The sequence below is a fragment of the Dromaius novaehollandiae genome, chromosome 3, assembly GCF_036370855.1.
Source record: "Dromaius novaehollandiae isolate bDroNov1 chromosome 3, bDroNov1.hap1, whole genome shotgun sequence".
NCBI lineage: Eukaryota > Metazoa > Chordata > Aves > Casuariiformes > Dromaiidae > Dromaius > Dromaius novaehollandiae.
In genome coordinates this window covers 24,604,312-24,630,003 of record NC_088100.1, presented here as the reverse complement: position 1 = coordinate 24,630,003, position 25,692 = coordinate 24,604,312, and the positions used below count along the sequence as shown (strand labels likewise).

Genomic DNA, 25,692 nt, shown 5'->3' with positions numbered 1-25,692 from the left:
CATACACACACACACACACACACACACACACAGAGCCATGTGTGTGTGTGTATGGATGTATATGTATATATGTATATATGTATACACACACATATGGGTATATATGTGTATTGGTACATGTATATGTTCATCTGTATGTATGTGTATATGTATGCATATATATGCGCATATATCTATATATGAATCATCTAAATTCATCTCTTAAGAGGCAGACAGAATATCCACAGTATTATAGATTATGTAAATTTAAAGAAAGGTATGGTGGGAATAGAACCACTCTGTAAGGCAGACCAGTAATTTATCAATGGAATAGAGTACTAAACATAACACAACAGCATGCATCTTTTATTTTTCTGCTCTTTCAAGTGAGAGCAACAGATGAACAGCTAATCAGAATTCCTCACAAGAATGTAAATTCTTCTAGATACCTTTATGTTTAGGCATTTGAATCCCACCCCAGCATGTCTCTAGTTAATACATGTGGCCATCACAATTAGGAGACTTCATCTTGGTGGAATTATGCCCAGGATGTCCCTTAGATTCTACCTTACTATTTGAAAAATATTTAAAACAACTTTTAAAATTTTCACTGCTTTGGAGAAATCAAGATTAAATGCACAGAAGCTTGAAATGGGTGTCAAGTGGCATAAAGTGTGTGTAAGAGAGAGTGAATTAGTCCACATTCTTTGTCAGAGACAATAGTTGCAGTGGCTTCTTTTAGGTATGTTCTTTAATTAACCTGCCAAGCTTCAAGCAAGCACATTGGTTTGGTTTGAGCAGGAGCCTGAGCTAGATCACCTCTAGAGCTCCCTTCCAAACTATTACTGTATGATTCTGCAATTGCATGTCTGTCTGTCTGTCTCTTTTGTTTGTAAGTCTTAGGTAAATATGGTATCTCATAGAGCTATACTGCTCTTGTTGCCTGATTGTACTCAAGATACCTTCCTCCATTGTGCTGCTTTTGAATCATTTGAAATGTGTAAAGAAGGAGATAATTTACAGATTGATTAATGGATCAGTTTAGGTTTTGCTGTCTATGAATTTGTTTAAGGCTCTCTGTGTATATGTACAACCAGCAGACAAAGCTAGTTAAAGTTTCTGACCTCCAGGGCATAATTTGTGCGTATCACAAATTGCATCTTGAGGAACTTTGACCTCCAATAGGTAAATAATTTTCTGTGATCTGGTGGTTTCCATTTCCATTCACTTCAAGGAGAATTTAGAATACCCTAATCACAAAGTATTAAAGTATCATTTTGCTTAGATTTTGGTTTAAGTCCTGCAAGTATCAGTGCACCAATAAGCTTTAATTGCCCTGACCAGTGTCAGCTAGAATCTCCACTCACACCCCACTGCCCATGGATCCAGGAGCTCCATTTAAGTTCAGTCCTGGGCTTTCAGTCCTGATTGAGCTATGTTGTAGGTACTTGTCTGAAGTCCTGTTTCTGACTCTTTCTTTTGGATTGGCCTTCTGTCTAAACTAAAACATAAGAAAGGAAGTATATAAGAGGTGGAAGCAGAGAGAGGTGATCAAGGAGGGATATACAGATGCTGTCTGAGTATGCAGGGATGGGATTAGGAAAGCCAAAGTCCACCTGGAGATGAAACCCCCTTAAGGGCAACAAGAAAGGCTTCATGAGCAGCAAAAGGAAGACTAGAGAAAATGTGCCGCTGAATGGGAACAGGGGCCTGCTGAGAAAGGACACAGAAAAGGCTGAGGTTCTGAATGCGTTCTTTGCCTCAGTCTTTACTGGTAAGACCTGTCCTAAGACCCCTGAACCCCAGGCCCCTGAGAGACTAGAAGGAAAGTCTGAAGCAAGGGAAACTTACCCTTGGTGGACAAGGATCTGATTAGGGAACATTTAAACAACCTGGAAACAAGTCTATGGGACCTGATGGGGTGCACTCATGAGGGAGTTAGCTTCTGTCATTGCAAAGCAACTCTCATTCATCTTGCAAAGGTCATGGAATCAGGAGAGGTTCCTGAGGACTGGAAGAAGGCAAATATCACTCCTGTCTTCAAGAAGGGCAAGAAGGAGGATCTGAGGAAATACAGGCTGGTCAGTCTCACTTTGATCCCTGGAAACCATTTTCAGGCACATGAAAGACAAGGTGATCAGGAGTAGTCAGCAGGGATTTACAAAGGGGTAATTGTGCTTAAGCAAGCTGATAGCCTTCTACAGTGAGAGGACTTGCTTGGTGGATAAGGGAAGAGCAGTGGGTGTTGTTTATCTCAACTTCAATAAGGCTTTTGACACTGTCTCCCATAACGTCCTTGTAGACAAGCTGATGAAGTATCTTATCTGGGAACTAGATAAGTGGACAGTGAGGTGGATGGAAAACTGGCTGAACTGCTGGGCTCAGAGGGTTGTAGTCAGTGGCACAAAGTCCAGCAGGAGTCCCGTCACTAGTGGAGTACCCCAGGGGTTGATACTGGGTCCAATACTGTTTAACCTCTTTATTAATGACTTGGACAATGGGACAGAATGCATCCTTAGTGAGTTTGCAGATAATGCAAAGCTGGGAGAGTGGTTGATACACAGATAGTTGCACTGCTGTTCAGAAGGACCTCAACACTCTGGAGCAATGGGCCAACAGGAACCTCATGAAATTCAACAAAGGAAAATGCCAAGCCCTGCCCCTGGAAAGGAGTAACACCATGCACTGGTACAGGCTCGGGGCTGACCAGCCGGAGAGCAGCTTTGCAGAGAGGGACCTGGGGGTCCTGGTGCACACGAAGTTGATCATGAGCCAACAATGTTTCCTCGCTCGCAGTAAAGGCCAGCAGTATCCTGGGTTGCATTAGAAAGAGCATTGCCAGCAGATCAAGAGATGATCCTTCCCCTCTACTCAGCACTGGTGAGGAATATTGTGTCTAGTTCTGGGCTTCCCAGTACAAAGACAAGGACTTGCTCGACTGAGTCCAGCAAACAGCCACAAAGATGATTAATGGACAGAAGAAGCTCTCATATCAGGAGATGATGGGAGAGCTGGGACTGTTTAGCCTGGAGAAGAGAAGGCTCAGGGGGGATCTCATCGAGGTTTATAAATATCTAATGTAAGGGTGCAAAGAAAACGGAGGAAGACTTCTCAGTGGTGCCCAGTGACAGGATGAGAAGCAATGGGCACAAATTGAAACACAGGAAATTCCATCTGAAGATAAGAAAAATAAGTAAAAGCTTCTTTACTGTGAGGTTGGTTGAACACCAGAACATGGTGCCCAGAGAGGTTGTGGAGGCTCTATCCTTGGAGACAGTCAAAACCCAACTGGACATGGTCCTGGGCAACCTGCTCTAGGTGACCCTGTTTTGAGCAGTGCGGTTGAAACAGATGATCTGCAGAGGTCCCTTCCAACCTCAGAAATGCTGTGATTTTGTGACCTCAGCACTATGCTGTAAGTAACGTATCTTCTGGATACCCCTTTACATATTTTTTAGCTTGTCTCCAGTCCTGTCTCTGGCCCCATCTCCTGCTACTCATAATTAGCCCTCTGGATGGCCCCTAGACCTGGATTGTCACTTGTGTGGGGCTGCCAATGGACCTTGTTACCAATAACCTGCTCTGCTTGCGTAGCTCGGGTGCTGCGATACTGTGCCCTATCAGTTAGTGCACTGCCTGTGCTTTGGTCACCCTCGACTCCCAGCTCATTCCACCTCATGAAGCTGCCCCACTTGTTCTGCTCGCCGACAACAGGTTGGCTTTAAAATCATACTTGAAATTTCATTTCTACAAGTTTAACTTACTAATACAGTCAACAATTAATACTATAAAAAGTCTTCTCTTAGCCACTTATATGAATTATTCAAAAATCCAGTGTAGTGATAGAAAAAGAATTTTAATCTATCAATAGCCTGAATAGGATTATGTAGTTGAGGTGAAACTCAAATATCACTAGGAATCAATTCATGTCATGAATTTAATTTCCCCCCCCCCCCCTTGTTTTGAGGATACCTGTGCCTAAGCCACAAAAACTATCTTCCAGTTAGAGAAGTGAAATTATCAGCTCACTGGCATTTCACTGGAATGAAAAGTATACTTAATTTAAAACTCATGCTTAATTTAAACACAAATTCAAAAGTTATGGAGTTGTGAAACTGTTGCATTTTCTAAAATTTGTTTTCCTGTCTTTAGATATGGTTTTGCTAATATTTCTGTGGGATATCTGCTTTTTAATGAAAGTCTGTGAATGCTTTGGCTTCTAAAAAAGAAAGAAGAAAAGTTCACTTGAAGGCTTTACAATAGAAGGCTTGGATGCTTTACAGTTTACTGGTTTGATGATCAGGCATTCAAACATATCCTAAACAGATCTCTCAATTTAGAATACAGAATATGTAATGTTTATTTTAATGAGCAAAAACTACATTTTTAGAGGATTTCTTTTAATGACTTCATTAAGGATCATGAAATAAATAATGAAAAAAAATGGCTGAGACTTTCCTTCAGTATTTCAGATTACACCCACTGGTAGTTGCCAACTGTTATGCAGCTGTATATTGAATTTTGTTTTCATCCTGTCTTCCTGTAAAATATTGCCATAAATAAGGAAAAAAAAAACTTGAATGAATTCACTTAACAAGGATAACTGACTTAAAGAACAAAGTACATGATTTTCAGCGATTCTTAGGATTTGCTATACAGTACAGATTCTAGGTTTTTCTGCTTCCATTTTTGAAGCTTTAAGCTTTATACTACTTTTTTGATACAATATATTAAAGAATGTCAAAACTTTTGAAGTTTAAAAGGGATCAAACAAAGCTATCAGTATAAATAATGGAGTATAGACTCAGACTCATGCTAAAATTGCATTGCAATGCATTTTTTATTTGGTTCTTTCAGTTTGTATTGGCTTAAGCTGTATATTACAAGAGGGCTTTGCTTAACAGCAAGAGGGATCCTGTGTATATTTTGGTTCTGGCTTCATATACATTTTGCAATTATGTAGAGATATATTTTATATATGGAATCATATTTCATCTATATATAGCTTTAGACATAAAATAATTTGTCCTACAAAAGTACAAATTGACAAAGAGTTCATCTTGGAATTTGAGAGTCCTTTGTCCATTGATCTGAAAAAATATTATTTCTTTGTTGTATTTCCATGTCTTTTTACAACATATGTGACCAGTTTCCTTCTCCAGTCTTGAAAAGGATTCTGTTCCCCGTAGTGGTGAAAGTTATCTTCTATCCTCACTGGAGTTGTCCTTTGTAACTGAATAGCATATCTCCTCTGCTGCTTTGGTTACGTGACATAATACAGAATCTGTTACCAGCTAAGCTCTTTGGATTCACTATACTCATTATTGAGAAGAACAGTAGTGTTGACAGCTTAGCTGGTGTCCTGATCCAATATCGGGGGGGTTTCGTTATGATCCCAAGGATGAGATTAAGACACTAAAACCGGTCCAATATCGTATAACCTTTTAACTTTATTTTCCACGGAGTGGGGAGAAAAGGTGGGGAAAGGCAAAGGGGAGGAGAGAGAGAGAGAAAGGGGGAGAGAAAGGGGGAGAGAAACAGAGATATCACCACCCGTGAATCCAGCGGCATCCTGTTGGTCCTCTTCACCCTGGGTGTAAATTTTAGCGATGCGCGTGCAGTAATTACAACTCGAGCAGGGTCTGACCCTAGGTTCCTGCTGAAAAGTTCGGAGCCAAATTAAGGCAAATTAAATAAATAAATTGTAATGACACGCGTGCAGTAGTTACAGCTCGAGTTGGGTGCCTCCGAAGAGGGACCCCGAACAAAGAAATCCCTGGGCAATTATACTTTCCAATCTAAGCTCTCCACCCTTCACGCAATAGTTTGGACCAATAGTAATATTTAGGTCTGGGGTCTCCTGCTCCTTATTGGGTCCCTAGGTAGGTTGTTTACTGTTGCGGTTTCTGCTGACAGATGCGTTTTCATTCTTCGGGTCCTGCCCTTATCTCTCAAGGCCCTGACAAATTAGTACTTCCCCAGCAGTGATAGTAGGTGTTATTTCCCAAGGTCCAGACAAAGGGAATATGATCTGGACCCCGAGATAGTCCAGACCCCCCCCCCCAATCAGCATTTTTTCAGCAGCGAGAGGAGGCCCTGCTCCCCAGGGTCCCGGCACCCAAGCAGGCCTCACTTCAATGCCTTGACATCCTCCCTCCCGGAGTGTGAAGCATGGGAATGCAGACTGCTTGTAACTCCCTTGTCTTTCCTGCCTGCACCAGCTCTGGGGCCCTTTCTCACTGAACTAGGGAGTGCGGCCTAAGGCTTCAGCAAATTTAGCTACTCATGCTAAGCAAGTTTTATAGAAGTTGTGCTAAGTGGCAATAATTTACAGTCCAGGTCCCAAAGTCTCTGCCCGATCGTGGTCTGGTTCAGCGCAGGCTCGGTGTGTCCTGGGTGGTCGCAGGGAGACCATTTCGGGGGTCGCAGCAGCTCAGTCCTGTTCCCGCCGGGAACAGATGGCTTGTTCGGGGTTATGGTTTGCTTGCACCTTATGTACCAAGAAATGTTTAAGGCAAAAGTTCACTCATCTGTCTGCCACAGCTGGCAAATGATAGCTGGTTCTATTTAACATATCATTGTACTTGACAAATCATATTCAGATACTGTGAGTTTTATATATTGCTTAAAACACAGTTATCTTGGGGAACTGTCAGAATGTGGAACAAGCATGAAAGATAAAGTGTTATCTTCTTGAATTAGCAATGATATCTTCAGAGTGGTGAAAACTTTGTCATTGTTTATGTAAGCTAAGTACCAGATGCTGATGCTTCATGTTAATTAAGCTATCTTGTCAGTTATTTTGGCTAGTGGAAGGGAGGAAGAGGTGCTTACCATTTCACAGCAGAATGGAAAGTGAAAGGAAATTTACTGTAGAAAAACAGAAAGGAAAATAAAAGAAACAACTGGAGTGCAAAATTATATGCATTTCTTAAGGTAAAAACATTACTGTTTAGTGATATCAAGTATTACAGAAGATAATGGAAAAAACCCACACATACTAAATAGAATTTAGATATAGTCTTTATATATTGACTACCTTTTGTTTTTGTAGACATCTCCCACTGATATGACAGGTGTTTTACATTAAATTATTTAGTTACTGAATTCTACTCAAAACCATGCTCTGTGATAAAAAGGAGGATTTTTCCATCTGATTCTTTTGGATCTTTGGTACAGCCATCGTTATAGAATCATGGTAAAATAGGACTCACAGGGAACTGAAGAGGTCCTGTGTTATTTAATAATCTGTGGCTCCAATATAACCCACAATTTGAGAATTTTGTCATTTTCATAATTCATATCTATTTCATTAAACAGATACAAGACTCTGCAAACCTCTTCTGTCTGCTGAGGTCTGGGCTTTGCAAATCTTTTTTCTGAAATAAAGTCCTTAATCACTATCATTCTCTGAAATTCTGTTAATCATTCTGTGAAAATGATTTCCTTCAGAATTTACCTTTTCTCACATTGACTGTTTCTACTTACTTTTGAGTATTAGAGAAAAAAATTAGAGCTTTCCAGTCTAACACTTTTTTCATTTTTCTTATGCTGTTTTTCCTAGTGGAGATAAAGAATGATGGTCATTTCAGTCTCTATCCACATACTATTTTGCAGCATAGCTGTCTGTATTTGATACGTCTTGCTAGGTCTTCTCTACTTCTGTGATTATCACTTCTGATTCAGATTGGAAAGAGTAAAAATTATTTTTCAACTCTGGAGTAACAGTATTCTACAGAAAGATACAACAGATATACTTCAGTGAAATTAGAACTTTGTTAAATTAATCTATTTAGGTCTCTGACAAAAAGTTGTTTAATAATGATAATCATGGTTTTCTCACATTCTCTAGCTGCTCATCCATATACCATGCTTTGGACCCTCTTGTTTTTAATGGGCTGAGGAAAGAAGGTTGTGTTCTCACTGTCTCAGATGATAGGAACACCCTGATTACATTTCCAGTTTCTATAGCATTTTTTTCCATTAGGCTGTGGAAAGATAGTTTCTTTTTCTTACATTGTTTCTTCCAAACTTAAAACTGGTTTCTGGTCAGTCTCTGTAAAAATTGTTAGATTGGCTCTATCTTTCTTAATGCCTATGATGATGAAGTCTGCTTGCTTATAGAAGATTTTGTTTCTCTGTCATGCAGAATATGAATCAGGATCCCATGACTAACTATTTCACGGTATTCATGACCATTCTTTGAAAAGTTATTTACTTAAAAGTAGCATTTATGTGGTTGCTACACCTTTTTCTTGTGCTTTCCACATCACTGGGTAGGAAATAGAAGCTATACAGCACTTCATAAGTGTTTTAGTTTCCATACTTCTGGTTGTGGTGTAAGCCATAGCAATGCTTACCTTACTTGCTAGAGTGAGCTCAAACCAGAAAGACAATCATTTACATATCCTGCATTTGGTTTCAGGGGCCAGTCTTGTCTTACCATGCATTCTCTATTTTCTTTTCTACTCCTTTTCATCATTAAATAGACATTACATTGACATTACATTACATTACCCCACTAGATTAAAAGAAGATCTTTGATAATGAAAGTTTGTGCTTTAGCCATTACAGATTTGTTAGGTCTTTCTTCTGAACTACTTCCTTATTGACTTCTATATTGACTATATTGACTCTATATTATATATTGACTATACCTTATTGACTTCTAAATTAACTGTATCCACTCAGACTACTCTCGTGTGCACTACTTTAAATTTGCAAAATTTACATTTCAGATCCTTTCAAGTTTTTCAATAAGTTATCATGATTAGGTCACTTTGAATTTTTCCTGGTCACTTGCTACATCTTCTTGATTCTACTTCCTTCAAGGTTATGAGCAAATATATTAAGCAACACCAACTGCAAATAGAAACTTTGTGGTTCCCGTTGTTAATCGTTTGCCCCAAGGTAAATCTGTTTTCTTCTTTCTTACCAGCTTCATTTATGATAACTAACATGACTATTGAACTTCTTGAGCAGCTTATTGTGGGAAGCTATGTTCAAAGAAATGCTGTCAGCTTTATCCATTATTTCAGCTTTATCCATTATTTCATTTCATTTATTCTTAGAACCCTAAGAGATTAACGAGGCATACATTTCTTTTGCTGCAACCATATACATTAGATTTTTCTCTTATAGTTCTATTTGACATTAACCTTTCAATCAGTGTATTAGGGAAATAAACCATTGTTCTCAATTCTCAGAAATCCTGCAGAATTTTTCATTTATTATCTGATCCTCGTTTCTTGTCAGTTCATAATCTATCAGCTTATTCCAACAGCCCAGTCCTTGATAACTGATAATTTGTTATTAGATTAAAATACTTCATAGAAAGTAAACAGTAATGCAACTTAATCAGTGGAAAATAAATGTGAAGAAATAATTTAACCTTTTTCTTATACATCTTTTGTTATTCCTTATAGCTTCTGATAGTCTGGCAATCAAATCAACTTTTTAACAAACTTGCTTTCGGTAATAAAAAAATAACCAAGCTCCTTTCCTTTCTTTTTTCAGTATAGTTAATTCAATTTAGTATAATGACTCTTCCATCTTTTTAGTACAATTTAAAAATATTAATACTGCATATATATAATACCGTATTTGATGCTTCTTGCTGCTTGTTACTTTCATAAACGTACAAGTGGTGATTCCTATCTCATTAATTTTCTGCATGGATTTGGCTGCTATGGCAAGTTTAAAAATATCTGCTTTATATTCTGTTTTCTTGAGTCACCTTAAAATAAGTCGTGAGAGTTTGGTTTTTAAAATGAAACACACAGTAAACCAAAGAAGATAGATAGATAGACTTAAGCTACCTCCAGAAGCACATATTCCAGTTTACAGTTTTGCTGATTTAACAGGTCAAGATGCATAATATTTTGTTTAGCAATTCCTGCTTTTTAGACACCCAGTGTTGTTTAAAATAGACATCACAAGCATCTCATTATGGCATTAATTATTACCTTGGAATAAGAAATATAAGCACTGAGGCAGAAAATTAAAGGGCAGTCTTGGAGCTATGGCTAACTTATCTACTATCCCCTGCTTCAGCATTATATTGTATAACTGTAGAACAGTTTTAACAAATAAAAAGAAAATTCTATGTATTAACAATTTTCAATAAAGAGTTGTGATTAAATTATTTTGAAAAGTGATCTGTTATACTCAAAATGAACTCTGTGAGATATTGGTGTCTATTTTGTCAAAATACAGACATTGTTTAAGGAGCTGTGTCTGTCTGTTTGAGGCTTTTATTTCTGTATGTAAAAGAATAGAAGATTCAAGGGAACATTTACATCAGTTTTTGATTTATTTCATAGTATTTCATAAAGTGCTACAAGAATAGATATTATTTCTTATAAGAAATTATTTTTTGAGAAATAAAATGTTACTCTGCTTTAAAAAAACCAAGATCAAAGACACAAATAGTCAAAAAATAAGAAAAAAGGAGTACCAGTTTGCAAGTTAAACCGTAAGTCAATTCTTTCTTCTGCACTGCAATTTAGTATTTTTATTACCATTTTTATAATAGCTTCCTAAGAACAAAACATTTTTCTGTAAGTGTACCTTCATAAGATGTTATAGTAAAGTTTCAAAACTCCAACTTACTGAATTAAATACCTCACCTCCCCCAAATTTACATCCTAATTCCTCTTTTTTTTTTTTTTTTTTTTTTTTTTTTTACTGCTAGATAGAAAACTACATGTAGCAGAAAGTTTAAAAATAGGTATATTGTAAAATACTGCTTTTACACTGCCTGGGATTATACAATTACATTTTTAATTATCTGGAATGAAAACAATAATGTGATTTGTGATTGAATATTATATATGGTTTTAGCTGATGGAGACATCTCCTCCCCATACCCTTTCCTCCAGGTGGTATGGCAAAGAAAAGGACGCAAAACTTCATTTCTCATGTCACCCTTTCAATATTTCCTGTATCACAAATGCAGACTAACGTGTTATTAGAGAGTATATTTGAACATAGAGGCAATTGGTTTTGTCTGGCTGAATAAGATGAAGCTTTTAGAGTGTGTGTGTGTGTGTGTGTGTGTGTGTATGTGTGTTTTTCTAATACACGTCATTGCTTTGCCTGAACAGTAGTATCTCTGTGTTACGAAGGTTCTGTTCTTTTCTGACACAGATGCCATTCAAGACTGATGTGCTTTCTCCTAATTTGGTGGATGTCTTGCTCTGTTTTTCTTTATCTCCATCTATGCCTGTGAAAAGAGCGTGCTGTCCACTGATCAGTTCTGGCTGTTTCGTGTCTCACTGACCCACAGTGTTCTTTCATTTCCATGCTTTATTACAATGTGTGCAGTTTCAGCGTAACTGCCAGTATGTGATTTGATGAACGTGTTAGAAACTAGGCCACTGGAGGAAACTGTCCCATCATTGCTGCTCAGATACATGCTCGGTATGCTTTAGAATATTTCTGGCCAGAGATGCACATCCACTTCCAAAAAAGGGGAAAAAAAAGAAGTATGAGAAAAATGGCCCACATGGTTACAATGTTAAAAGACATGTTTTTCAGGATATTCCTTTGCTTTTATGGTAGAAAGTGAGTAAGCTGAGTATCTATGCTTTAAAAGGCTTCTCTGTTGCCAAATATGGTGTTTTTTTGCTAAAGAAAAAGGCTGTCATGTTGCTTGAAGGGTATTTTTGAGCATTAGATGCAAAGAAGTTTATATTAGAAAGGAATTGCTTTTTAAGGGGCAACATTTGAAATATAAAAATTGCTGCATTTTTAAAGGGTCATCTGTTGTATGGAATATTCATAGACAGAAATAATTTTGGTTTACTTTGTTCCTTATAGTAGAAAGTATTTGATTAGATTATGCAATGATCTTTCTCTTCCTTACATACAAAAGTAATACAACTATTCCAGTTTTGTATCTTTTAATTAAATAAATGTTTTTATGGATTTCATTGTTGGCTTCTTGGGTAAAAAAATGCTTTACAGCAATCTTTTACTCTTGTAGAATATCAAACTCATAGTAGTGTTTGATGAAAGTATTTGTCAAAAAATGAGCTCTAGATTGCATATAGTTAAAGTGAAATGTTATTGAGAAGATACATTGTAATTCTTATAAATAAGACATTTTAATGAAGCTTTTGACAGAAAGTCAAGTTTTCGTCATTATCTGTTCAATGTTGAGATGGGAGATTGAAATGCACTGTTAGGTAGGAAATATGTTTGTAAGGAAATATTTTAGCTTAAAAATAGCCACTTTTTATATATTTGCTAATTGGCCATAAGCACATATCCCTTCCATCTGCTCCCTGCTTTGACTAGTCCTGAGGAATCATTTAGACACCACATTTATAGCATGGACATGTAAGGAATATACCATGCATGCATAGTTCATACTTCCTTATGATAGAGGCAGAACTGCTGCTTGCATGATACCTGACTAGTCCTGAAGTTGGGGCTCCACTATCTTTGAATACCCCTTGAATTTCTATAGCTTTAAAGAGTTTCTGTTTACTTTTACAGATAAAATAACAGAAGATTTTTTTCTTATATATCTACATTTGGATTTAATAAACATATAGGAAGTTACAAAAGCAAGGCAATTTAAGCATGTGTTCACCAAGCAAAATCCATGGCATTCTGCGCAGGCATTCTGCCAAGATAACCACATTGTGTCATCTATTTATGTGCTGATAATCACTAGCATATTTTTCCTGAGTTTTATTTTACATATATATAGATATATATGTACCTTGAAAAAAGCACCTAAATTCTGTGTTCACAGCTTCTTTCTAAATAATTTATACTCCAGTGCTATACAAATACCTGTTGTCAAGTAAAATTCTAACATATTCTAATTTTAAAGCAGCTTAAATCAAAATGTTATCCTGAGAAAGACTATTGGATCTGTCACTATAGGAAAAAAACCCAAAACAAAACAAAAACAAAAGCACTGAATTGTCACCTTGTATTCTTTAGTTTTTCATCTTCAGGCTGAAGTAACACAGATAGGACACACTGTAAGAAAATATAACATATTTATTTCTGTTTTGTTTCCAGCTCCATGTGGAGGGCAGTATACTGGATCAGAGGGAGTGGTTTTATCACCAGGTTATCCTCATAATTACACTGCTGGACAGACTTGTCACTATTCAATAACTGTACCTAAAGAATTTGGTAAGAATTTTTTCTATTGATTTGTCAATCATTAATCATTGTTCTAGTCTTAAAAAGTCTTTCATATGCAGCAGTGACCTTAGATTTTCAATATATTGCAACTTACTTATCAAAATAAATGTATTCTTGATATAGAAATTGATTCTAGAATTTTTACCTTTTCCACTTCTGTAGGGTAATCAACAGACTCCAGCTAAGCAGTCTTGTGTCCACTATCCAAGCATATCCCGAATACTTTCACTGATTACATCATTCAGCTTCATAGGATAATCATTCATTCAAGCTTCCTGCACAGTAAAACCAGTTGTCACAAAAAAAGCATCAAGTGTTTTTTTCATATTTTAAATTTTTGTTCTTTATGTTTAACAAAGACAAGATGACTTCTAAGATAAAGTCATATTTAAGAAATAAAGTGGAGGGAAAAGGAGGAAAAAGGGGAGCAATTTTACATAAAATTTCCAGAAACATTGGTAAAAAAAATCACAGAACATCTGATTCTTTGCATATGTCAAAATACTTGGACGACATCTCTAACACATGTGCATTCACATGCACAGCATGGTCTTCTGCAAAGCAGATTCCCGTAATGCAAGTCCAGATAAAGAGAAATACAGTTGATGGTTTATTGCTTTACTACATACATGGATGCACAGCAGCTTATGATATTTGGTACTTCCTGTATGACACAAAACCAGTAAGGACTCAGCAGTTTTGTCACTGATGAATTTGGAAAGCTGCTGACAGAAGCAGTTAGAGAATTACAGGTTGAGCGCTTGGGAAAAGTTTATTACACCAGGTCGTAATAATCAATAATGTCATTCCAAAACCGAACTCTTGACATCATTCTTTTTTCATTTAAGCCAAGTGCTCAGTCAAAAAAACAAGCAAAACTAAGTGCTGACTACCAGGCCAGTATTTATTTTGCTTGATTCATCCTTATGCTGTTTTTACATGTTGTTCCCAGTTATCACCTATTCCTCCTGTAATTCTATTAAAATCATAATTAGCTGATTAGACATAGTTTTTAAAAAGAACTGAATAGTCTGTTTTATTTCTGCTAGATTCCAGTCGGTCAGTAGTGCCATTTACAGTATACTTTGGGTGTAATGTTGTATGTCCCTGTTGAATGAGGGTGATAGGACTAAAGTAGCTATCTCTTGCAAAGTGTGATCTCGCTTGCTGCCGCTGGGGATTGAACCAGGCCATAGCAGTTAGAGGATGGAATAAAACTGAGGGAATGTTGCATTCCTGCATTCTGAGAACTGGGCACTAGGGAGAGAGCAAACCAAATGTGAAGAAGCATTAGCCTCCACCTCCAAGTGTTATGCTCACCTTCAAGTATTAAGCTCAGCCTTCCAGTGTCTCTTAGGGTCCTAAGGCTGACTGTTTCAGACGTTCTCAAAGGGAAAAGGGAGGGGTTAATACAAGTTGTCAGCATCCTGACCTCTGCTCAGCAAGAAATGTGATGTTGATGATGGGATTTCTTCCTCTCCTTGCCATGAGGTGCTTGATGTTGCTTTCTAATTCAGTCTTGAGCACTGTGCTTGGGTTTAGTCTGCTTATGTTGTCTTTCTTTCCACTGACTCCCAATTATTCAGTTTTGCTGTTTCTTTGTAATCTCTAGAGCTGTTTTCACCTAAACAATACAAGGTCGCAGTGCTGCAGTGACCACTGTTTGGCCATTGTGATTTGTATTTACAGACTGGGACCGCTAGTGTCATCCTGTGTCTGCACCCTCCCACACTACGTTTTTTTCTAGAATCATAAACAGTTCGGTCCACACTGAAGAACTACTTTTAGCACTGTGAACAGAAGTGAAAGTAAAACAAACTTAGGCAAGAGTTACCTGATTACTGGACAATTGTTTTTAGAGCTAAACAAGCTAAATTCAGCTCAGCCCAAGACAAGCCCAGATGAATTCTGAGATCCTGCACTGTCATGTCAATACGAAGCCTGCAGCTTTTAATAGCTATAGTAGAAATCATATTTTACTACCATTATGTAAAGATACATTCAACGTATCACTGACAGCAACCTCTACTAATAGCGACACTGTGTAATTTTTGTTCACAGATCTGTAGTAAGAAAATTATTAATTCTATTTTCATTCTGTTTTAGAGAGTGTGTTCTTACATATAAGAAACATCTGTCCAGAAAAAAAAAGAACAAATGCAGTTGCACAGTAGACATTTGCAACAGCTATGGTTAAATAATTATCAAATAAAATATATTTGAATTATTTATTGTTCTATTTCAAAAAGTAAATTATATATCATATGAAACTTACACCTCCAAGTTTTGGGGAGGGGAGTAAGACAAATCTTTGAAATATGTATTACAGCAAAATTTAAAAATACTCCGTATCATGGTCTAGATTACTTTTTTTTTCCAAGGGAAAGTGAGATTTGATAGAGTGGATTCTCTCTTTTGCCTGCTAGAATTGTGCAGGATGCCCAATCAATAGAATGAGAAAGATACTGGATCATTTGAAAAGGATCCACCAAAGCATTCAGAGTGATTAAATCCCTGAGATATAGTACTTACAGTGAAATGCTATTGGAGCTTTATATATGGAGACTCATTTATGCAACTTCAGACTTACTACACAATAGTGTTCACCAGAATTCCTGATCAAGAACATGTGAAATATCTGTAGGCTCATTATCAGTAGTTTGAGTTTTTTAAAACAACTACACCATGTTTAATTTTTTCTGTTTAATTAGCATATTGAAAAATTGGAAGTTTTGGTAAGGAATGCTCAACACATTTTCCCACATGATCTTTAAAAATTAAGAAACTCTTTCACCAGCCATATAAAGAAGTATTTTTATCTTTATTTGCTAGAGAGAGAAGCTGGCACATGTACAGTCTATGGTTAACATTTAAAATGCTTGGCATGTACCTGACAAAATGATTTCTCTACACTGGATCTCATGCTGTACCTGACTTGAGGACGGCTTGGTAGAAAACTCACTCAAGTGTACTAGCTATAGGTACAACTTAGAAACAATCCTTTTTCATTAGTAATACCAACTATCTTTTAAAATGCCTTTTTTTCCCCAGTTTTAATAGGATTTGGGTTTTGCGAGCATTTCAATAATTTTATTTCTAGTTGATAATAACTAGCACAAAGGATGCCCTTGCAGCAATGAAGGCCAGCTGCACACTGGGCTGCATTAGTTGGGATGTAGCCAGCAAGTTGAGCGAAGGTACTATTTCCCTCTTCTAAGAATTCATGAGGCAGCATCTGGAAACCATGTCTATAGTTTTGGGCCCCCAAAGCACAAGACAGGTATTGCTAAAATAGAACAAGTCTGACAGAGCCAGTAAGATGATGGGGGAGCTCAAGCATAGAAGTAGGGAATGCTGATAGAACTAGGGATTGTTCAGCCTGAAGAAGATAAGGCTAAAGGGAATCTAGTTCCTGTCTTCAGCTGTCTAAGGGGAGTTATAGTGAAGAAGGAGCCAGAGGTGTGCAGTGAAGGAACAAGTGTCAGTAGTCACAAGTAGCAGCACAAATTCCAAGTGGACGTAAGGAAAAGATTCCTCACTGTGAGAGGGGCAAGTACAGGTAGCACAGGAAAGTTTGGGAAGCTCATTTCTTGGATATTTTCAAAACTGCTCAGGAGAAGACCTGAGCAACTTGATCTAGCTTGAGAGGTAGCTCTGCTTTTGATCAGGAGGTCAGACTATGTAATTTGGTTTTTAAAAAAATAAAATTTAAAAACTGTACAAGAAGTTGGAAAATACTGGCCAATGCAGACTGTACAGTAGTTCATACATAAACACTGCACAGAAAATCTGTGGTTTGTATACAGAATCTAAAGTAGAAATCATTTTAAAGCAGATTCCTCGCTTTCCAATAAGGCATAGGTGGCTGGAGTGCCAAGTATTTTTATTGCCTTGATGGCTTCACTTCTCGATGTTTCTGTCGCTAGTTGATACTTGAATTCAGTGAACCATTACATATTTACTAATAAGACATGTTGTATAATGAAATGATTTATTTGTTAATATACTTAAAGTGTTTACAGCTGAAGTGCAAATTAGGTATAGTGATATGCCAAAACAAGTAATAAACTGATATTTTTATTATTTGGTCATTTTTTTGTATTCTTTGTGATGAAGTACTAATACAAAGTTATAAAAAATGGCAAAATCAATGCATTTAAAACATCTTTCTCAGATTAATGCTGGCTGAATAACTAATTGTGTGACAATAGATGGTCCCGAGCTGTTGCTAAGTTTGGTAATGAAACTTTGGGAAAAAACTTTCCTTTTTAGATATTTCATTTTCCTGTTTATGGAGGAGTCCATTCGTAATTAAGACAAGCAAAAATGTCTCACCAAATTTGTTTTGATTATTTGATTCTTGTTTTATCTTATCTTTTTTTTCCTCTCTCTCTTGCTCTTTTTTTTTCTTTTTTTTTTATGTAGTTGTGTTTGGGCAATTTGCCTATTTTCAGACAGCTTTGAATGATGTAACAGAATTATTTGATGGAGAAAACTCTCAGGCTCGACTTCTTAGCTCACTGTCTGGATCCCACTCAGGTAAGAAAAAGGGAAACTATACATTTCTTATGTAGTTCAGTATAGAAAAAAGAATTCAGAACGTTATCAATTTTGTTTGAAAATATAATAGTAAATTCATTGGAAAAGGATGCCAAGGGAAATGGAAGATCATTCTAAGTCTTTTAATTAAGACTTTCTTCTGGAACATATGGTTTAGGCAAATGCAGACTGTACAGTAGTTGATACATACTGAGTTGAGTGCAAAAATAATTGAATGAAATTTTCTGTTCTGTAAGAGAGCAGATTGGATACTATAATTATCTTCTCTGCCCCTAAACTTTATGAATTACACACCTACATTTTCTGAATGTCTAATTTAAACACAGATTACTTGTATTCACAAAATGCAATTATCTGTATGCAAACACGCACTTGGACTAAAAGCAGGCCAGCTGTTGCATTCAGGTATAACAAAATGTTGACCCTGTGAAATCATAATTAAACCTATATGGATTTCAGCATGGCCAGGATTTCCAGTTTATCTATACGTAATGACTGTGTTCATCTCAAGTCAATAATATACAAATACATTTCTGTAGCTGCACATGTGTCTTGCCATTCACTCCAGTATTAAGGACAGCTGATATAAAAAAATACGATTTTTTCATTGTAGGGCTTTTCGTTTTTCTTGGTTCTGGGTTTGTGGATTACTTTGCTTTGAATATTTGGAGAAATACTCCCTATTAAAGGAATATAACATATCTATTTGATTTGTATAAAGCATTTTAGTATTTGAAAAATTTACTTCATAGGGATCCTAGCTATTTCTTTCATAATAAGAAAAAATCATGAATTTATTTTAAAATTTATTTTAAAATTTGTTTCATCATTGGCAAGAGTTCAGCAACAAAATACAATATTTGCTTTCAAATTTTAAAATTTAAGAAATAAATCTAACCACCCAATTTTACTGAATCAAACACATATCAAAAAATTAAAACCAGTGTCTGTGCTTTCACAGCACACATTTGAAAATAACTGAAAATAACTGAAAGTTGTGATTTCTATGGATTCCTTGTGACATTTTACAATATAATTAATGTGACAGGTTCATGTCTCATTTACATTAGTGTGTGCTAGGAGTTTCCTTGGTGCAATCACTGAAGTTACAACAATATAAAACTAATCTGAGTGAAAGAGTTATCAATCCTATTTACCCAGTTATCTAAGATATCTTAAATTAGCACATTGCCATTAATTTCAGTGGAACTTCCTAAAATCTGTGGTGATATAACCCAGTGAGAATGAAAACAGTTGTCATTAGATGGAGTGGCATCCTGCAGTGTAAAATCACAGCAATTAGGTATGTGGTGGTTCATTACTGAACTTTTATCATGACTGGATAGATATCTCAGATATGAATATAAATGAAATATATTAAACATCTTTATTAATCCCCAAGTTAGTATATAAAATTTGAAATGCTGTTAGAAAATTAAAAATGTAATATAGTTCATATGTGGCTATATGTTTTTTCTGAAGCAGCGGTATAAAAAGAGTCGTGGAGTTGTTCTCTCTCATTTTAATTTTAGTTTTGAAATGATAAAGATCACATGAAGACACCCTGTGGCACCTTTAGAATCCTTTTAATGAATTTTTCAAGGCAATTTAAAGCTGTCAGTCAAGTCACAGAAGAACTTGGCCAAAAATTCTGATGATGATTCTGGCCCCGAATGGTAATGGGGTCACCAGAAAAGGAGTTTGTTGGAGCTCTAATTCCAACAGCTGCAGGAAATGTCAGAAAGTTTATATTGTTGAATCATGAACTATTTTTAACTTGACTGGTTTTCAAAATTCCAATGGCAATTTTAATTTTATACAGTCTGATTTACATTTTTTAAAAACTGTAGATGAAAATATAAAACTATATTACTCTCTTTCTTTTTAATGGTATATTTGGTTAAATACTGAAGAGTTGTAACTGTCGTTTCCATTTCTTTTCTGTTTTCATTTGTAGGAGAGACATTGCCTTTGGCTACATCTAATCAAATTTTTCTGCGATTCAGTGCTCGGAGTGGGGCATCAGCCAGGGGATTCCATTTTGTCTACCAAGGTAAATCTGCTTGCTTTTGGTGGGAGGCACACTTGTGCCAGTCTTGAACAGCATATTAATTTGAAGACTTAGGTTTTAAAGTGTTTCTTTACAGATAGGTGTAGTCTTAACCTTTCTGTAATTGCCAGAGACCTCTCCTGGTTCAAAGATGGCAGAATGGCTTCAGAATTGCACTGGCCTCAGGTGAATCCTCTCTAGCTCCATGGATTTGAATATGTCTAGACTCTCTGGGTAGTACCTAATGTGTTGCTCTCTGACTGTTGGCTGTCCATGTCCTTCTCAGACTGTGGCAGTACATAGTGAGGACTGTGAAGGCAAAGCAAAAAAGGCATTGAATGCTTAAAACTTTTTTGTAAGATTTGTCACTAGGTTGTCCCCCCAGGCATCAACAGACCCAGATATTTTTTCAACTGCCCTTTATAAGTAGGTGTAGAATCTCTTCTTCTTGCAACCCTTAATTTGTTCCAGCTAAGCTTTGGCCTTCCTGGTTTTGTTTCTAAGTACCTGAGCAATACTGTTACACTTCTGTTCTGTTACCTCTGCTTGTTTCCATATGTGGTATGCTCCCCTTTTGTGTTTTAATTCTCTGAGAAGTTCCCTTTTTATCGCAGTGGATGTTCTTCCTAAATTCCCAGTCTTCCTTCATAACGGGATCATTTGTTCTTAGGCTCTCAAAATACCTTAAAAAAAATCAGCCAGCTCTCCTGAGCACCCTCCCCCTTCATGCCTGTTTCCAGGAGATTCTATCTACCAATTTCCTGAATATACCGCTCACCTAAATTCCAGTCGTAATGCTACTTTTCACTTTCCTAGCCTTCTGCTGGATCCTGAACTTAATCATGGTGTAGTCACTGCAGCCCAGGCTGCCATCTGTGTCCACATATACAGTACCAATAGCTGTTCTCTGTAAGCAACTGGTCAAGTTGTAGATACTTAATTTAACTATTTAGTTATTTTTAACAAAGCAGAGATATTTTCTCTTTGTGTATGTGTATTTGTGCATGTGTGTATGTACATACCTTTAAGTATGTGTACTCCCTTCAGGTATTTTGCATTTGAGTGGTCAGTTGTCTTTAAGTAGCACGGGTAGAAGATACTAACGGGGCACAAGCACAGTTAACCTTGGTTTGGTTATCTAGCCACTAGATGTATGATTTTTTGTCTTCATTTCATATATGGTTACTGTACTGCATTGCTGTACTAGAAGATGGGAATTAGAACTTGGATATGTTTTATCACTGCCACTCTCTATTTTTCTACCTTTATTAACGCAACATTGTTATTCTTAGTTAGGTGGCATATCTATTAATGATAGCCAGTATATTTCTTGACTAAAATCGGTAGGAACAAGACCATAGAACTTGTTTTCTAAACACAATGACTATTATATTTCAGTTTTGAGCAAAATGAAATATAAATCTTTAGACTGTATTTGAGTTGAATCTAAGTTGCTGTAGTGTCAGAGATGAGAGGAGACATGTTGTTGATCTTTCTTAGAAGGCAGATTTCCATGAGATGAAAATGAAAACGTGCGACTGGGTAGCATGTCACCTTCCCAAAATAAGAAATGGGCATTGCAAATGTACCTAGAATTACTAATTGCACTTCGGAATTCAATAAATCAGTAGAAATAGGATTGATAGAATTGTTACACTATATCATTATTCCAACATTTTATGATTTATATTCAAACATTATAATGACTTGGAAAATAGTTCTTGTGGTTACGGTAAAGAAAAGCTGGGAAGCTTTATCAGATTCACCTAAACCTTAATCTCTGGAAGTACTGTTCATCTCAGCTTTTTCAAGACATAAAGAAAAATAGTTTCAAAAACTTCTGAAAATCTCAGTACTGGACATGTATATGCAGCATAATAATGGTGATTGTCAAAATAATGTAGCTGTGCTTCAACACAACTCTTTCAGTTCTACAGGCAGTTTGACTGAAATGAGCTTGAATTCTGCATCACACACCATTCCTTACTATAGAAGTATACATATAAGGCATAAAGAGAAGGTAAAAGTGCCAAAGACACTTTGAAGTCTGTCTCATGAATCTCTATAGCTCAGCTCATGATTTTGGGGAATTTGTTTAATTGTGTTAGTGTTGCTCTGTACTTCACCTCCAGTTGCTGTTTCAAAAGTTTTTTGATAGCTGAATTTTTGTTCAGGCTATTAAGAAATTCTTCCTTCTTGGAGAGCTCGGGGGGAAACTGGTACAGCACTGACCAAGAGGCAGTTTCAGTACTGAAGGGCAAGCAGCAGAGGTATGACTTGCAGAGCTGTTCCTAACACAACTGACTGAGGAGTTATGTGCATGTCTGTGCTGCAGTTGAGATGCAAGAATGAGACAGTATGCCAAAGTTTGTTAGCATGCTGCTAGACAGCACTTAGTACACTGAATTCATCAGTGTGCTTTAGAGGATGTATTCTGGTCACATCTGGAGCAGTGCTTACAGGTTCACTGCATGTAGAGGCAGCAAATTCAGTCCTGAAGGGGCCTCTGGGCAGTCCACTACATGCAGTGCATACATACCCAGTAAGCTTGATGATACAACCATTGAACACTGTGGTTTAATATATACTAGCTTTTCAACTTTACTGAAGTATAAAAATAGTTTTGGAGAGTTTTAAATAATATTAGCACAGTGCAATTTTTTTTTTTTTAATACTAGGTTTCTTTTACATTAGATCACTGTCATGGCTTGACAGAGTAATTTAATGGAAAAGACTGTCTCATGTCAGGAATGTTTCTATAACTATAAGGAGTTGGTAGGCACTGTTCAACCCTTTTCTGGGTAGTGTTTTCAAGCCTTCTTATTTCTGTATTTGTAGAAAAGTTTCACCATGACTCTACCCTCTGCTTTGGATATAGCTCAGGATGTCAGTATCTGTCTTCTTTATACATCAGAAGCGTCACTTGCATTTAAATTTATCATTCTCACAGTTAATGCTAAAAAGAGGGGGAAATAATAACCTACAAATTTATGGAATTAGAGAACAGCCTTCAGCATTTGAGTTCTTCCTATCATCCATTTGCATGTGAATTACACCTTTCAATTTTATTCCATTTACTTTTCTCATATGCCGAGTGTTTAGTTATTTTTAACTGCATTACTGTGTTGTAACTGTGATATAAAGCCTCAGTTCTATTAATTGTATGTATATGCATGCATACATATGTATAATATGCATATATATATACAAACACACACACACATGTTTCTGCAGAAGAGTAACTCTCCAGGTGTACACAATGATATGCTTCATTTCAGTCATTTATCTGGACTGCAAACATTTTTTAGTAAAAATAAGAAAGATTTTGAGAAATAAGAAATGTTTTCTGTGGCATCACAAAATGAATCAAGCAGATCCATGCTATTTGTCTCAAGAGCATCATGAAGCTGTTTGGCCATCCATTTTTGTGTATGTTTTGACATATGTCTTAGGAGCTTCATTTAATACACATTTCTTTTGCTTAATGAGTTAATGGTATTTAACTAATAAGCTATCTCATTTTGTGATTTTTTTCTCATCTTATGAAATATATGATCACATTTCCAGTAATGCCTGCTTGCTAGCCTTTTAAATACTCTGGATAATAGCGTCCACTCTCTCAATGAATGCACCAATCTGGCCTGCAAAGTCAATCATTTTATTTATCACCCTCTATTCCAGGTTGACCTTCTTCCCCATTCACTTTTCCACTGGGCTGATTTCAATTTTGTTTCACAGCAGTGTGAAACATTTACTAAAAAAGGGAGGATAATTACTATAGAAAATAGAATGTCTCTGAGATACAGCTTGAGAAGTCTAGATTGCCAACACTGTAAGCAGAAGCTAGAAGGAAGGCTAGAGGGGAAAAAAGTTATAGATTGCATTATTTCACATCCTGGTCTGGGCAAGCAACAGATGAGATTTGTTGCTTTTTATTCAGGTTTAATGGCTTTTGCAATGCTGCTGTCTCAAAAACTTATTTTTAGCTGCATATCTCATCTGAGACTTCATTTCTTTTTCTCAGATGACCACATTTCCTTATATTTCATACAAGGGGTAAAGAGTATGTGTAGTACCAGACTGAATGAATACCACTCTTTCAGAATATTAGGGTTAGATATGCGGAGATATTATGTATGAACAATCACAATCACACTTGAGAAGATTGGGGATGGCTTTTTTTGGGTTTACTTTATACTTGTTTTCAGTGATGCTGAAATTTTCAGTCAGGACAGGTCACACAATCTCTTAGGGAGACAGCTAAGGGCTAGACATATGTAATGCAGGAGGCTGCACTGGTGACCTGTGTGGAAGGAGATCATGAACTACCGTGTGCCAGTCATAGCCAGCTTCCTCTGGAACTGCTGAGAGCAAGCCATCACATGCCAAAACTTCAGCTAGTCAGAGAAGCACACAGTGCCCCTGCTCAAACATATCGAAGAAAGAAAGTGGCAGCTGCTTGGGGCCAGAGACACTGCTGGGGACCTGCTGCTGGAGGTCCTGTGGGGTAGACTGCTAGAGACCCACTCTTGGAAGGAAGCGCTGCTAAAGGTGTTGTGGCCCGTAGGTGGCCCACACTGGGGTGGGAACACCTCTCAGGGGATGGCAGCCTGTGGAAGACCTGTGCTGGAGCAGGGACACCTTTGAGGGACCGTGTCCCTCAGGTGACACACTGGAGCAAGGATACTAAGAAACAAAGGGGCAAGAAAACATGAAGAAGCAACAAACAAGAAAGAAAATGAGTAAGAAGGAAAGTACAGCAGAGGAAAACCGGAAGAATCAAAGAGGGCTAGAAAGAAACCAAGAAGCAAAAAGAGTGCACATGACCTGCGCTGCCTGTCACCTCACTGGAGGAATATCCAAGGAAACTGAGAGAAGAAAGGGAGAGGATAGGTGTTTGACTCAAGCTGAGCCTGGCGAGGGGCAAAAAAAGGTGTTTTCTTAAATGGTAGTTTGATCGTTTGTGTCATCTTTTTTCTCAATCAGTGATCAAAAGTTTGTGTTAGTTGGCAATAAATTAAATTAAGTATAAATTCCTTGAGTTGAGACTGTTTTGCCTGCAACAACATATTGAACATTTTGCTATCACATGATTGGAAATTATTCATCTTATGGCCAAAACTCTGCTACTGACTAAGCAGCCTGTGCCAAGTGATGGATTCATGCCTAGGCACATGGTAGAAGCTGCAGCTCTACTCATATGACAGCTGTGTAACTGGATGTGGGTGCAGTCATTATGCAATAAAAAACAATTTTGAATAAAATAGTGGTTGTACAGTAGTCCATTAGATAGAGAAAAGGCAATTAGGCCCAAGAAAAGAGGACAAAAAAGAGCAGGCCAGATCAGATGAACTGACCTGGCAGACTGCATCTGGTCTGCAGATGATGATCAGGAAGAACTGTGACTGTGTCAAATCTTTGAAGTAGAGTTTCCTCATTATTGTCCTGTTGAAATCTTAATCACAAAATCCTGTTTATTTAAACAGTCCATTGTATTAAATTCACTGAAAGGGAAGTGGTTTCTTTATACTATTTAAAGTATTTAACCATTTTCAAAACTTGTGAAATTCATCAGCTTTTTTTTTTTGGTAAACTGTTGTGTAACTCATTCCAGGAATGTGTTAGTCTACCTTGGACCATTTCTTTCAGTTGTTTGGATGCATCTTATAGCTTGCTTAGGCTTTCAAGGCTAAAAGTTTAAATCTTCTGTATCCATCCACCCTACTGATTCAGAAGTGTGTTTATATGACCTAATCTGACAAATCAATCCACTGTGTACTGGTAAAAATGGCATGTACTGTTATCACTAGTACTTAATATTTGTAACTTTCTTTTAGAAAGCTTTTCTCTACATTCAACAACGCTTGCATACACTTAACTGTTATTCCCAATAGCAATACAGAAAACTGATAGAATATAATGTTAATATAATCATA

At 36.8% G+C, this 25,692-nt stretch overlaps 1 protein-coding gene across 1 annotated transcript in view; it reads left to right on the top strand.

Annotated features, from left to right (window-relative positions):
• Positions 1 to 25,692, top strand: part of CSMD1 (CUB and Sushi multiple domains 1) — a 1,240,345-nt gene that overhangs the window by 1,018,631 nt on the left and 196,022 nt on the right. Inside the window, exons 31-33 of the mRNA XM_026097018.2 lie at positions 13,018 to 13,134; positions 17,572 to 17,685; positions 19,664 to 19,759. Of these exons, the coding sequence (XP_025952803.2) occupies positions 13,018 to 13,134; positions 17,572 to 17,685; positions 19,664 to 19,759 (327 nt within the window). The remainder of the gene's footprint in view (positions 1 to 13,017; positions 13,135 to 17,571; positions 17,686 to 19,663; positions 19,760 to 25,692) is intronic.